General features: G+C 50.5%; 1 protein-coding gene across 1 annotated transcript in view; it reads right to left on the bottom strand.

Annotated features, from left to right (window-relative positions):
• The window catches only part of LOC122392194 (failed axon connections-like), a 48,716-nt gene that overhangs the window by 16,452 nt on the left and 16,979 nt on the right, over nt 1-15,285 (bottom strand). The window contains exon 2 of the mRNA XM_043386796.1: nt 10,218-10,420. Within this exon, the coding sequence (XP_043242731.1) occupies nt 10,218-10,420 (203 nt within the window). The remainder of the gene's footprint in view (nt 1-10,217; nt 10,421-15,285) is intronic.

The following is a 15,285-nucleotide window of genomic DNA, read 5'->3' as shown; positions in this document are numbered from 1 at the left end:
GAGGGACACGGCGGGGCGGGGTAGGGGGTGGGGTCCCTCAGGCGGCAGACAGGCAGGCAGTCAAGGCGCCAGTGAGTCGGTTCAATGTCGCGTGAAGAGTCATGGCAAGGTGGTGACTCGTTGGGTCGAGTGATGATTCGTTCCCGAGGTGAGGAATATTGATGACACATGGCTCCAGGCAACACTCGTTGCCAGCAGTTGAGTGTTAAAATACCGGCGTATGGTATTACGCATCCACCAAGCATGAGTGACCACTGTCTGTCTAGGACCAGCACTGGAACTGGCGCTATGCACTAAGCATCCAGCCAATCACCAATGATGAGCGTCACCACCAGCACGAACGCACACCAACATCCGTAACTCTTCACCAACCCCGCACCAGTACCTATACCATCTCTATCGTATCACCATAGCCGCGCTCCGCTATGAGCGCCTCAGCCAGGTCATACGCCGCTCCGCCGGCCGGCACTGCAATCTGTTCCTGATAGAGCGCCCGACTGGAAATGACCCCCAGCGATTGATGACCTCGGCTGTGCCCTGGGGCGTCGTAGCCAGCCAACCGGACGGCAGATAGGCTCTGATGAACCTGACCGGATACCCAGGCAGACGGGTCGAACGTTTAACTGGAGAGTCTAGGACTAACTGGAGCTACCTGATGCGTACAACACGGATGCAATTACGTGAAACATGCGTAAAACCGTAACTGCTAGCTCGAAGGCGTAAAAATAAATGAAAGAAATACTGAAATTAAAACAAACGCTCAGCTCAAACTAGGTCAACCACAAGACTATTTCCCGCGCGTCGAACAGGGTTAACCTTCTGCCGCCATGGTGCTGAACAAAGCAGACCACGAGTCAGGGCACTGCGCCGTCGGAACAAAGGCTGGACCCCCCCCCCCCTCCCCCGGGACCTGACCCCCGCGACCGGGCGTCGCCAGCGGCCGTCGAATGGTCAGCTCGTTATAAGGCGATAAAATATGTCGCCATCGCCGCCGGCTGCAAACGTCGTCGTTCGTTCGTCGATTTGAGCCCGGTCGGGTCGGGTACAGTAACTCAGATCGCATCCATCGAGCCTAGAACAGAGTTATGCCGGGCCGAAAGGAGAGAATTTCGCGCCCCGGGCAGAGCTCTGAGAGCTCGAAGATATCAGTTCGCCGAGCATTGAGCATTGTCTTTAGCTGACGTGGAGCCCGGTTCACTAAGACACCTTCGATGCGGTGTCAGATTAGTCTAGTCCACAGAGGGTTGGTGTCAGTTGGGAATGGTGTCATCCGGGGCGGTGTCAGATGGGAGTTGACTTCTGTCAGGAGTGGTCAAACTCAGCTCAGCCGTCCAACTCAGTGAGTTGTGAACCCTGTAACTCGGGTCGACTTTTCGGTACAGCGGGCAGCGACACCGATCGATGGCACGGGGAGGGAGAGAGAGGGGGGAGAGAGGGAGGGGAGGGGTCAGGGTGTGGCCGACAGGGTCGGCAGACGGCATCGATTGTCAGCATTTGTCACAGATTGTGTCACCGATAGTGACCGATTGAGTTTCAGAATGTGTCACCGAATGTTTCATTATGTCAGGGAATCGTGTCACGGCGGTGAAGTCTGATCGCTGAGGTCGTTTCGGAGGAATTGGCGTGAGGATTTTGAGGCAGCCACTGATAAAACGAGTCAGAGTCAATTACTGTTTTAGTGTGGCATTCACTATTCATGAATTCTATATTCTATATTTCTATATTCTATACGAGGTTCTATATTTTCGGCCTCATTTTGTTATTTAAAAATACATCTTACTGCCATGTTACTGGTCAATTTCATCACCATATTTAATTCACTATTCAGTAGGGTTGAAAAATAAATGACACCTATTGCCGTGCAAATGGGCCTAAAAGCGTTGTCGACCACTTAGCATTTCATTTTTTTAACTCATTAAACAATCATGTAAACTAAATAAACCTATCTACTTGAAAAGGCCATAAGATCCAATACCACAAATGACTCACGGAACCCTATCATTTCCGGTGGCGGGACCACTACCCCTCACGAGCCACGATCCGTCCCATTTTCTTCCATTGCAGATGACTGATGACTACACTCGAGCCCACTAACGGCCATCAATAAATACCCTAACCCGCAGCCACGACGTACGAGCCAGCAGAGTTCCTCGAGCCACTTCACTCCTTACCCCCGCCCCTCCCCCTTCCCCAGGCCACGTGACCTGTGCCGGGGTCGGCCGGCCCACGAAACTATATACCCTGCACGAACCCCTCCCCTAGTGACGGGGCCAACACCCTGCAGGCCTGTGGCGCCGCCGCGGGCGGCAGGGTAACATCTGGATCCTGTCCGAGGGGTGCTGACGTCCCGGCTTCCAGGGGAGAGAGGAGAGAGGAAGAGAGGAAGGGAGAGGGAGGGAGGGGAGACGGCGGTGACAGACATGATAGGCTCAATGTTTGGGGTGGGTTCGACCAGGGAAAGAGCGAATATTGATGGAGAAGTCTCTCCAAAAAGAAACTGAGCACCGTCTTGCTGAACAAACTCAAAGGAATAACCACGGAAGCTCTCGCAACTCTGGAGCAGTTAACAGCTCGAATAAACGACCCGTCTTATCAGGCTAATTTACCCAATTTATTCCACACCGAATTCATATCTCCATTTGCGGAAGCGAGCGGCGAGTCAGAACACTGAGCCAGCTCGGTTATCTGCAGTCAGACGCACGCAGTCTCTGAGAGCCAGCTCATTTCCGGTGGGGTCTGAGTCTGACGACCCCGCCCTGCCGGCCGGACGGCAATGGCTGCCGCCCGGGGGCAGTTAGAGGCGAGGGGACGACCCCGGTCGGATGCACGACCCCCCCCCCCTCTGCCTAGTGCCTGCAGGGGGGAAGGGATCTATTCCGCACCTGGGCAGAGTTTTCTGCTAAGACGGAGTCTAGCTAAGAAGCTATGACTATGTCTGTAGGAAAAGTTCACGGTTACAGGAATTCATACTCGATGAGTAGCTCCTTTTTGAGGAAAGGACCGTTAAAAGAGCGTGCATTTATAGACTGAACATCGAACCGAAAGATCAAAGTTTTAATGACGTCAAGGTGAAGGCTTTGCCACTCGGCATTCGTTTGAACAAAAAATGTTCCGCTAGAGTGAAACTGGAGCTACGATCGCGTGGTTCCTGACGCCAATTACAGCAGATCAAACGATCGCCGGCTCTACGGCTTCATAAAGCTCAATTTGAGCGTGGAATCCAGGCCAGGAAGCCTGCCTGGGCCGCGCAAACTGTGCCATTGTCCGAGACCAGCTGTGCCATTGTCCCCGCCCAACCAACCAAATTAATATAAATAGATTACACCAGTTGACAACGGCACGGACACGATAAGATAATAAATCAGCAACACACCGCGGATTTTCACGGCGAATTTCCAGGCGGACAGGCAGCGCCACCACGGCGGCGGCGGCAGACAGGCGAACTAGATATTAGAGATGCGCATGGGCGCCAGACTGACCCGCCCATCGCCGCCGGCGAACAGCGAAAGGCGGCGTGGGAAACCAGAGTCGAAATCGACGATGTCTCACGCGTCTGGTGATCACTGACCAAACGGTGTGAGACCGAGAGCGCCGAGGTGTGGCCTGGGTGGGGCGCGTCCAGGCCAGCATGCCTGGATGATTTTTAGCTTGGATGATTAGATGATTAGGTACACTTCTTTGCAATTTTTTAATCCACCGCCCACCGGAAGCCACTCTAAGATCAGTGAAATTTGGTTCAAATATAATAAGATTGCCGTGCGTTAGGGTTTTATAAGTTATCACCATTTCACCCAAAGTAGGTTCTCTTATGAGGTTCTCTTATGAAGTTTCATTGAGCTCAAATGCCAACGATTATCTACCATGCGATACAAATTTAAATGCCTCCGTTTCGCAAATGAAATAATTCGATTTTCCATCACTGCATTTAAATAGCAAGCTTTAACTTTGAACTGCGAACCACAAATCAATGCAGCAAAGTAAATGACATAACAAGGGGTCAATCAGCCCCTTTTAACCCCTTTGGCGATGTGGCCGTCCCTCCCCCGGGCGCGGCCCGACAGCCAACTGTTGCTATCCAGGCACATGGGCGGCGGGCGGCGGGCGGCGGCGGTCCTTTGTGCCCCGGAGCGGTCGATAGCGTCGACCGCGCCCAACGAACGGCGCGCCGACGACCAAACCGACGCGCCAGAGACCAAACCGACGCGACGAGCGCGCCGCAAACGCCACACGCGCGTCGCGTTCGTGTGTCAGTGAGATAGCCAGAGGAGATAGCGGGCCGTCGCCTGGCCCATCAGATGTCAGAGGGGGAGAGGGAGGAGGAGGGACCCGGTAGTCTCCAGTAATAGGATAGACTGATATAGACGGCAACTGCCGATGATCTGGCGATTATAGATGCGTATTACTTGGCAGCTGCCGATTAATACGCATATTGCATTGCATGCATTACTTTCTTCCGAAAACTGTCAGCTTTGATCTGAGGGTAGATACAATTGTGCGCCGCGCCGTTATGCAGATGAACAGCAACATCTAGCAGTGCATAACTTTTTCCTTTCGTGAAAAGTACAATCTTCCCTCAAAGTCATGTGTGGACCCATTTGCACCCACTAACCCCATCTTGGACCCACCCTAGTGCCACCGACTGATGCGACGTCGCACGGTCCGATGGCCGCCCAGATTCGCCCGTAAAATACCCGGCTCAGCAATTTTCCGCGGCAATGAAAATCGTATTGCACGAACCCCAAGAACAAAGGCTCGGACCACGGTAGCTCGAAGAAGATCCGTTTTCCGCCGGAAGTTCAACAACCGACGGCTAATACAATGACTATGCACCTGCCCACCTCTTACAGCCCATTTTTGGCACCTCTGGGGGCCGTTCCATGCAACTCAATCCTCGCCCATATGGTAGCCGGGCCCCACCCAGCATCTCCACCCCCCTCCCCCACGGAGCAAACTCAGCAACCGCAGTCATCGGTCCTTCAGAGGAATCGAAATCAATCAGCGCTGCTTCTCAGAAGTCAGACTGGGACGCGGAGTTCGAGTGACGGCTCATCAAAGGGCTGCCGGACGGGCACATGGGGTGGTGGGCACTGCGGTGCAGATTGCAGGAGACCGTCCTGCAGGGGTCTGACTGCTTGACTAGCTCACGGAACCCTCTGCCGGCGCCGCCGCCTTAGCTGAAAAGCTTTATGCTAGTGCACGGCTGTTCTCCGCATAGGGTCATCGGTAAAGGGGAACTGAGAAGGGCCTATTGGACGGTTATGAGACCATATCAGGTGACCTATGACCAACCGGTCAGTTCATGTGGTTTCGGGGAATGACTACTGATGTGAAATGACGTCACAGCTCGGTGCTTCTGCCCTGGCCTGATATCGGAGCGTGGGGATGGAGAGAGGGAGTGAGGAAGGAGGGAGAGGAGGGGAGGGTGGCCCGGCGTCAGTTCCGCCTCCCTACATTTCCAGCACCCGCCGCGTGCGGATATCCAGCGCTATGATTTCTTAATGAGCCAGTCTGCCGAGGTAATCAATGCCAGAGTAGTAGAGAGAGAGGGGGAGAGCAGGCACCAGCCGGGAGGGGAGATAGAGGAAGAGAGAGAGAGAGAGGGGAGGAGAGACACTGTCGGAAAACAGACGGCGTCCGCCGGCGCCCCACATGTTTTTCAGCCAGATAACTGACCATCCGCGAGCCACCACACAAAGCAGCTCCGAAGTTCGTCCGGCGTCAAACTCTGAACGATAACAGCTAAAACGTCACAACAGTCCCGGTCAGCTGACCGCGCGGCCATTCCGACTAACCCAGAGTGGCCTCTGGGAGTTGAGTGTGACTCAGGGCAGCGCTATCAGTGACAGGAGAACTCGTGAGACGCCGTCTGAGGCTATTAATCACCAACTTCCGGGGCGCAGAGGGCACGGAGCCGGCAGTGCACGATAAAACTGGAGACGAGCGGCTGTATTGATGTCATTGCTCAAATGGACGGATTTCCGCCACGATGACTAAACGAAAGGGCCTTCGAAAGCAGTTTGGGACATGCGTATCTGATATGACGCGTGTTACAATTTAACTTATCTTCTCACCATTCAGCAGGCCGACATGTGAAGTTTCGGCTATCACAATACATCGCTTCTTCAGGCTACCTTCTCGTAAGTTTCAGAGTCCCAACAAATCAATCGTTGAGATCTCTAGAAGCCGACAGGTCCAGCACCATCGGTAAATCACCTTCATCTCGCCCGTGGGTTTACCGGCGTGACAGGAGCTCCCATCGGACTATTAGGCCGATTGGACGTCTCAATCAGTTACTGAGCGAGACAGATGCCTGGTCTGGGGATAAAGGCAGCTGTGCCATTGGCTGCCTGGGCAATCGAGACGGCTATCTGGTTTGGACGCAGAAGGATGTCTGGTTTCGATCCAGGCGGCTGTCTGGGCGGGATGCAGACTGTCTAGTTTGGATCCAGACAGTGTGGTCCGGTCAAAACCAAGCAACTGTCTGGTTTGGATGCAGCAACTGCCCGGTCGCCACAGAGACAGGTGTCTGGCCCCGTTCGGACACGGACTATGAACATTGGTCGGAGCGTCTGAGGCCGGACATGGGACCGAACAGTTGGCCGCCGGCTAAACCACAGTGGACCGCATTCACACGGAGCAAACGGTCAGCCAAGTGGCACAGACAGACAGTCGGACAGACGGCCAGACAGACTGAAACAGGCCCAGACTCGGAGCCCGCTCCGTCAGACCTTGCCGAAGCCAAATGATCAGTTTACTGAATGACCGGTACGGTCACGGACAGGGCCCTAAAAACGGGTACGGATATAGGTACTGATTTTTAGCACCAGCCGTCGGAGCTTCATTCAGCTCAGTACGCCGGATAATCAACAGTAATTCGTTTTGCGAATAATGAATCCAACCTCATCTATAGATAACCACGTAACTTGCAGACAACACCGGTAGATATCCCCTAGTGAGTTATCCGCTTCATAACACGCTGTCATAAGCGCTGCGTTAGGAATTTACTCTGTCAGGACACGACACCTGATCTGTCTCCTGATCACAGCGGGGAGCACAGCAGAAACACGAGTCCTCACCCAGCCATCACCCAGACACCCTGCTGGTGCAGAGACCGGTCCTGTCCGGTCCCACCGCTACCCCTCTCTCGGGTTACATCCTTTAGTCATTAGAACATCTCGGTTTTCTCCTGGGTGCGAACTTATCCCACCACCTGTGAGAGGTCGGGTCGGACAAAACCGCATGTTCTAACGGGACTCCTGCTGTGCTCAGTACAATTTCATGTCGAGGAAGCCTCGCTGACAAGTGCTAATGACAGAAGCAGACGAAACATGGGGCCTGTCTGCTGACTGTCGACTGGTGAGTGATGATCTAGTGGTGAATGGTGAGTGGTCACTGTCACCACCGCCCTAACACCATGCACCAAGCCTTACACCAGCACCAGTCCCAGCGGTGGCAGCAGCGGGTTGATGGACCCGCATCATGTTGCAGCTGGGACACCTGACCCATCCCGCCGCGCGGAGGCCCCGTCCGTCTCCGGCGCGACCTCCCAAGGTCTCAGACACATTCCAACGGGGCTCGACGCCTCACGCGAGCACTCAATGCGCAGCGGAACCTCACACGGATTTGAATACTACGCCGTAAATGTTTAACACAAAAATGATTTATAGACATCACTTAAATGTGCAGTTACGTTGGAGCGTAGCACGCTCAGATTAATAATCTGTAAAAGTGACAGCTTCAGGAACAATTTTACACGGCTGAATTGCAAAAAGCATAAAATGAAACTTTTAAGTTTCAATCTAAAAGTGAAGGAATTACAGCAGTCTAATCCTATTCCTTGCGTTTATATTTGATAAGTTAAGTGACTTATAGCAATGGTACAACTCGCCAGCATCTACCACCAAACTTCAAGCATCCGCCAAGTTCTACCTCCGCGACACGCTTCTCCAGCCAGGTCGGGCGTCGGCTGACGACCAGCTTTGAGCGGCACCTCCGTTATTGATCTGAGTACGAGTCGACCACACCCATCTCTAACCACGACCATCCTTCCCGCCTCGCACCCCTGCCAGGACGGTACGTCAAACTCCATTCCACCCTCACCATCGTCCCCCCACGTCGGTGTCGGTTCAGATATACCTCTCCACCTCTCTGGTCTGTTCGAGGCCGGGTTTTAACCACCGCCGCCACCGCCCGCGTTCACAGGGGCGGTGCCTGTGGCAGCGGCGGCAGCACCGATCAATACCAAGTGAGTGTGCCAGCCGGCTCACTGCAGTGCAACACGGCAGCGGCCCGGCAGCCCCGCCCGTCGCCTCCGACGCGACGGACCTACCGTCGGAGCCGACGGAGTCTCCGCACACCTCCATAGGGCGGGACGAACAGAAGGGTGCCCAGGCGGGAGAGGCGCCGGAATGGCACGACGAGAGCGTTGAATACTAAACTGTCGACGAGGCGACACAGGAATAATGATTTGCTGAGGGAGCCGAGCGGCGGAAAAACAAGACGCCGTGGACGCACGGCGGACCCTCGGGGCGTGGCGGCTTCCATTCAACTTGCGAAATCGGCTGCCACACTCGAGTGAAGCCAAAACAACACATTAACCGGCGCCGAAACGCGAGTCTGACGGGCTTCTGCGTCGGCGGAGCTGGGGATTGGGATTGACAAGTTGGTCCAATACGCCACGACCCGATCAATGGAGGCACAAAGCTGACGCAAGTCGTTCACCATTTCCCAGAACTAGAGCTGGAAGTAGGGCAGGTGCTGCAATAAAAACGACTGGCTTAGCTGTTGCTTAGAGATAAAAGAAACATGAACATCACCCAGCCGGACTTAAAGGATCCGGCCGAGTAGCAGCCTTAGCTATGAATAGACAGATGTCTCACAAAACAAACGGCCTTTGACGGAACAAATACCGAGTTCTGAGGGCTCAGAGACATAACCTCACTGTCTCATCACTGAGATCATTTGACCAGTGTTGTGTATCGGCGTCACCACCGTCCCCCAGCTGCCGCGGACGACTGATTAAGTCACCCAGCCGGGGTGAATAATGGTTCAAACGCAAATAAACACACCATGAAGAGCGGCGGCAGCCGAGGGCCTGCTTGGGACCGGTAGTGCCCCCGGGCGCGGGCCGGTTCAGGTCACCCGGAAACTGCGAGAGCTAACAATAGCAAACACTCGCAGATGGAGCGCAGTAAACACAGACCCGCGGCGTCTGCACGCCAATTTACACTGGCGCCGTGTTCGGCGCGCGTCGCTGCTGTTAGCGTAAGCAGAAACGGAGCCAATCAGAGTGGCGGCCTGCTGTCGGCGCCGCCGGAGAGGCTCCAGTGGGTCTGCTCCCGAACAGGGCCCCGGGGCCTCGCTGGAGGTGGGCTGCTCAGACCTCCTGCGCCGCGGCGGCTCCGTGCTTCAGTAACAGAGCGCAGTAAGCAGCTCCACTAAAGAGACCGCTGCATTGGCGCGGCTGACAGCTCGTGCAGGTCTGCCCACCGAGCCGGGGCGGGGAGGGGCGGTGCGGGGCGGGGCGGGGCGGGGAGGTTCGCCACCACTGGGACACCGCCACCACGGCCTGAGAACGGACCGGGACGGCGGCACGACCGCACCGTCGACCGCGACACGCACCGCCAACCAAGCGGCGGCCCAGTGTGAGGGCCGCGGGCCGACACAGACCGACAGACAGACCGACAGACAGACAGCTCACCACACAGCCCCGGGCGGCCGATCAACTCAGCCAGCCAGCCAGAGACACGGCGGGTGTGAGGTGATGGGTAGGAGCTATTTTTGGAGGGTGGACTATCGGGCATGCGATCGATCATCAAAACCACCTTTTCGACAATTAACACCGTTAACACCTTTAACATATAGCGCCTTGGCAAGATGTTAGGGTTGTCCAAACTGCAAAAAGTCATCGTTTTTGGTCATGCAGATGTTGCCTACCAGGGAAAAATCCGTTCCTGATTTATCTTCCCGATAGAAAAACCGAGGAACACAAACAACCAAACAAAACAATAAAACAAAGACCAAAACACATGCATTTCATATAACTCCGGGGTAGCCCTTACTCATTTCTCGCCTTGACGAATAACTCCAGTATACCAATGACTTAAGACCCCCAGAACAAAGGAAGCGATGCAATAGCCGATCAAAGTAACAAGTAAACCAAATAAATGCTAAAAAACAAACTCAAAATAACCCACCAGACACCCAGATCCACTTACCAGTGCAGGTGGTTCTCGACCATAGTGATCATGGCATGGCTGAGCGTCTTCTGTTCAGTGCTGAGTGCCGCGTCCAGGTCCTTCTCAAACTTGGCCGACAGCTCCTTGATGATGAAGGACGAGTCGGAGATCTCCTCGCCATTGAGCTCGACGAACGGCAGCTGACCCTTCTTGGAGCGCAGCTTCATCCGGTGGTCCACGTTCTGAAGAAGAGGACGGAGTGGTTAGTATCGGCTGACGGCCCATGAGCTTAGGTGGTGTAGCAACTGGTCGTAGATGGTGTGCTAAATGGTTGGTCGACGTTCGATAATTATCGATATATGGTAGTTGGGGGAGGGGTGGCTGCAACTGCCAGAGGTCAGGGGGTGAGCCACCCTGTGTCGGATGTTAGGTTACAGGGTGACGAAAATGCAGAGATACGAAAGAAACGTCGAAGGAAAATGAAACCGCACGCATTTCATATAACTTTGCATGCTGTTGAATGATGAGAAACGAGTTATAGGCCGTTCAGAGGCAGCCCCCGTTCACGAGCCTCAGAATTCCTTTACCGTGACGTCACGTGGGCGGCAAAAATCCCTTCAACCCATAACGATCCATACAAATGAGGCCGAGTTTTGAGCTGGGCTGACGCCCAAGTTGAGGGCTAAAGTATTATGAAAAGCATACCATTTGACTCAGTAAGGCTTGATTTTTCCAAAACCGGGCCTCAATAGGTCGAATTCGAATGAACCAAGCATTAATTTTGCCTTTTAGATGAGGCCTGCAAATTTCGATGAAGTTTTTTTCTCGTGAAGGAAAAAATAGTGCTACCAAATGCGTCTTGCGCCGCTTTTGCAAAAGTTAGATACTAACGCCATTTTCTATCAATAATATGCAAATTTATTATGATTTTGGCCAAATCGAATGGCAAACATTCACTCAACAATAGCAAGACTTCTATGAGGTGCATTGTTTTGGCGAGTGATCTATAGTATGCTTCAAAAATACCACTGGAACTTGGTATGCCTCATACTGCACTACCAAAGGAACTTGAACTGAAGACTCGTATCTGAGCCGCTTTGAATACAAGATAATGGGCTGAAGTGTGAAAAAGGCTGTGTTATGCCTTTCAAGAGAAGAAAAAATGCCAGTATTGGTCTTTTTAGCACAAATATTTATTTCTAGTGAATATTAATAATGTGTAAAATCATAAAATGTTGAAGTTCACTTGATACGAGAACAATCAACAGATCACCAAAGCAAGGGACCTGGTTGACTGGTCTTGTTGAGTCCATTTTTTACATTTCTCTCATCCAATAAGTACCTAGTTAATTGAGTAGAGTATTGTCTACTATTATAATTTGTGGTTAATACCTTAACATAGAACATTGTGAGCAACTGTCGTGCTGCCGCAAGGCGCAAATGAGCAAGCACAAGTGCTACAGTGCATGTATCATTATGAATGTATTTCCAAGGTGGCATGTACAATAAATGTTACAAGGGTGGAGTATGTTCTTTTATGAAATGGAAATCATTTAGAGATACAAAACATCACATGATTCAGAAGAATATTGGTGAGCTGATGATCCTATTTAATGTTCGTACTTTAATAGCACCCATAAAAATCATTTTCATTTTGTTGAGCAGTACTCTTGAGATAATGGGTGACCGGGACGGGTCAAGTAATTGAGTTGAAGAACTATGCTGAAATATGAATACAACACTAAACATTTTCAGCACAAAGAACCATCACCTTCTTCGTTCACTCCAAACACATCTATTTTTGAATGCATATTGCACACTCAGGAAACCTTAATGTAAGGCTGAAGCTGAACTGCAGGTTCATTAGCTACGTTAGACTGTGCCCATGCTGCCCACAGTTCCTTACATAAGAAGACCAGTGAGTGATGAAGTTCTAACTTCTAAATCATTGAAGTCACTTAGAAACATGGTCTGGCACATTTTGCACAGCTATTTCAATTTCATATAATCCAGCAAAAGATATATTGAACGTCACATGGAAACCATGAATAATGAATGTGTACTGGAGCAGCCAATCTGCAAATATGGTAACTTCGACGAGATCTTGTTGGTGTGGGCTTATTCGGCTGGTGCGGATTTGGCATGGTGCGGAGCGGATTTGGCTAATGGCTTGGTGCAGTGCGGATTTAGTGTGGTGGGTAGGTTAAGGTGGTAGGTTTTAGGTTGTAGGTTTAAGATTGTAGGTTGTAGCCTGTAGGTAAAGTTAGGCCAGGTTTGGTTAGGTTTGGTTTGGTTTGACTTGATTAGCAGGCATCTCTGGGTAGAGCGCCTCTTCCTGGTTGGAAAAACAAGTGTGGGGCTTGCTTAACGACTACCACAATTTTTCTAATGCATGATTTTACTAGATTTTACAATTTGAAACATGTCAAAAACTGTTGTATCGCTACTTGTCTCGTCTACTTGATAGCTACTTGTCTCGTCCAACTTTTGAACACTGTGAATACGACAGCACATCTGTATTGCAGACGCACACCTCCGGCTCACAAACAACTTGAAACAAATGACATATATTTATGCATCGAGCCGGCGTGTCTCTATCCGAAATGGGTTTCCCTTTCACCTCCATCCAATACCTGTCCAATTCATATGGCTGAGGCGGGAAACCTACTAGGTGAGTTGACTAGGTGAGTTGTTAAAGAGGCAATTCAGTAGGCGGAACTATGGTTAAGCGTACCCATTTTCGGGAACGCATTTTCGTTCCCATCTTTGGGAACGATAAACCCAAATATGGGAACGCCATGTAGGAATTATTTTAAACAAGAAAAAGAACCGTTAAATGACGTCCAAAAAATATAAAACGATCGTGAACCGCCTGATATTTGTCTCAATATTGTTGGGAAAGAGTTTGATATTGTAAGGCCCATCGTAGTTTCAAATCGTTCCCCTATTTCTAAAGCAGTCCATCATCCGGGCCGCGAGCCCAAATTTGGGAACGCTCTCGTACACTGGCGCTGCAAGCGTTCCTTATTATGGGAACGGCGTACCCAAAATTGGGAACGATTTCACCGACGCCTTTCAGGGGCTCTTTTCATTAACAAGCATCACGTCCAACGCCGCAAATTATTATGAACGTAACAATCATCAGATGACCTTTCCGGCAAGACCGTCGCATGTTTCGCCCGGTCTTCTGCGCTTTTATTCCCGTCGATCTCGCAGCGGGCACGCCCCCCTCTGCAGGATTACGTAATTCACAACGCTCAGCGATGTTCAACAAGGTCTTCCATACCTATATCCACCGTCCGCGCCGAGGGTGGAGACATGTCAAGCACCTGTCTGTTTATCACCGATAGTTGACGAGCACAAGGAAGTATCCAAAAATGGGAACGCTGAATATGTTACACCCGCAAAACACCTAGTCCCATGGAAAATCTAGTTTTTTCCTTTCTTAATGAGTGTAAGTGGCAAAAGGCCTGGTAGGATGGGCACGAGGAATGATCGAAATCAGCATAAAAATTATAAATAAGCCACACAGAGCGACCTATATAAGAGAAATTCCCCCAAAACGATCATGCTTAGAAACACGGAAGACAAAAACCACGCTCGTGACGCTCCTTATAAAACAACGCTAAACAGCTAGCATCCAAATAAAATATGTCTTTCCGGACTGATAAAATACAGCTGAATAATTTTAAACCACTGAAACTGAGTTTACAACAGTAGTTCGGTAAAATCACTGACGTTCCACGCGGTCGTGCGCCTCGACACCAAAAGTCAACAATATTACCTCGGGACTGTCCGCGTGTTCGCTTGCATATGTCAGCATCTGGTGTCACTAGGACGAAACTTCATAACCAGGCGAAAATTATTATACTTGACCTCAAAATGTAAAAACGCTTCATTTTCCTTTAAATTGCATGTTAAATGTAGTATAACCCATGTTTTCACCATTCCGCCATTTCAAAAAATCATTAAAAATATCATTCGACGGTCAATTTCCTTGTTCAACGGTCAGATTAAAGATAATTTTATAGAGATTTAGTAGATACTTAAATTAGCGTGCACTTTTTTGAGACGTGATGCACTAATGAGTTTTAGTGGGCGAACGGCCGAAAAGTTACCTTCCGTTCTCATAAATGGGAACGCCCGTTCCCATATTTGGGAACTCCGTTCCCAAAAATGGGAACGTTCCTATATTTGGGTACTCATGACCATAGTTCCACCTACTGAATTGGTGTACATTGCTCAGACCATCACTTTGTCAATATAGCCAATGCAGCATTGTTATGAGGGCTAATTATTGCATATCTGATGGCCATGCTCAACCCAAAATTTAAAAATATTCATAGCTGAATAAAAATTTAATCACTTATCAGCATTTCAATTTCATTGTGCGATACAAACCAACCTCTGATGAACAGACACTATAAGGGAAAATCATGACAGAAAACCTGGTGATATTATAAGCGATCTGATAAATAAAGCTAGAGTCGTCTGAATCCTCAATAGTCCGATCTAAAATCGCAAATTTGCCCATTATCACTACCTATTTTAAGGCAAAATCCACAAACAATACCCTATATACGGCCTATACGTCCTTGAACAATACCTTGCATTATAAATGTCTCACGCAAGTCATTTATGTATTTGCAAACAGCTACCAAATCGCTACCATATTATGTGACGTCACCTGGGCGGCAAAAATTCTTTAGTGAACTAACCTTATAAGTAAAGTAATCTTGGTTCAGAGGTGCTTCAAAATACACCTTCACATTCGAATTCGAACAAGATACCGTGAACAGGAAAATACGGCGAATGCTATAGTAAGATCGCCAGGACAGTCTAAAATATTCGTACCTATCCAACAGTTCCAAGAAATATTCTCTTTGTTCTAATATGCAGTGCACTTCCCGCAACCTACTCGTACCCTCCCACGCTACCCCCGGGAGCGGAAGCCTATCTGGAGCCGCGTACCCAGCATCCTGCAGAAGTTGGATGCTTCAGTAATTGGTCTGAAGATAAACACCTCAGAGGAGACAAAGAGCAATTTACGGAGTTATCCCGGGCCTGAATTTAATCAGGAAACTTGCGCCCCATCAGCCTTGTTTAT

This window comes from Amphibalanus amphitrite, unplaced genomic scaffold (genome assembly GCF_019059575.1).
Source record: "Amphibalanus amphitrite isolate SeventyFive unplaced genomic scaffold, NRLGWU_Aamphi_draft 000474F_arrow, whole genome shotgun sequence".
Lineage (NCBI taxonomy): Eukaryota > Metazoa > Arthropoda > Thecostraca > Balanomorpha > Balanidae > Amphibalanus > Amphibalanus amphitrite.
Note: the sequence above shows the minus strand (reverse complement) of the source record. Positions and strands in the feature narration are given on the sequence as shown.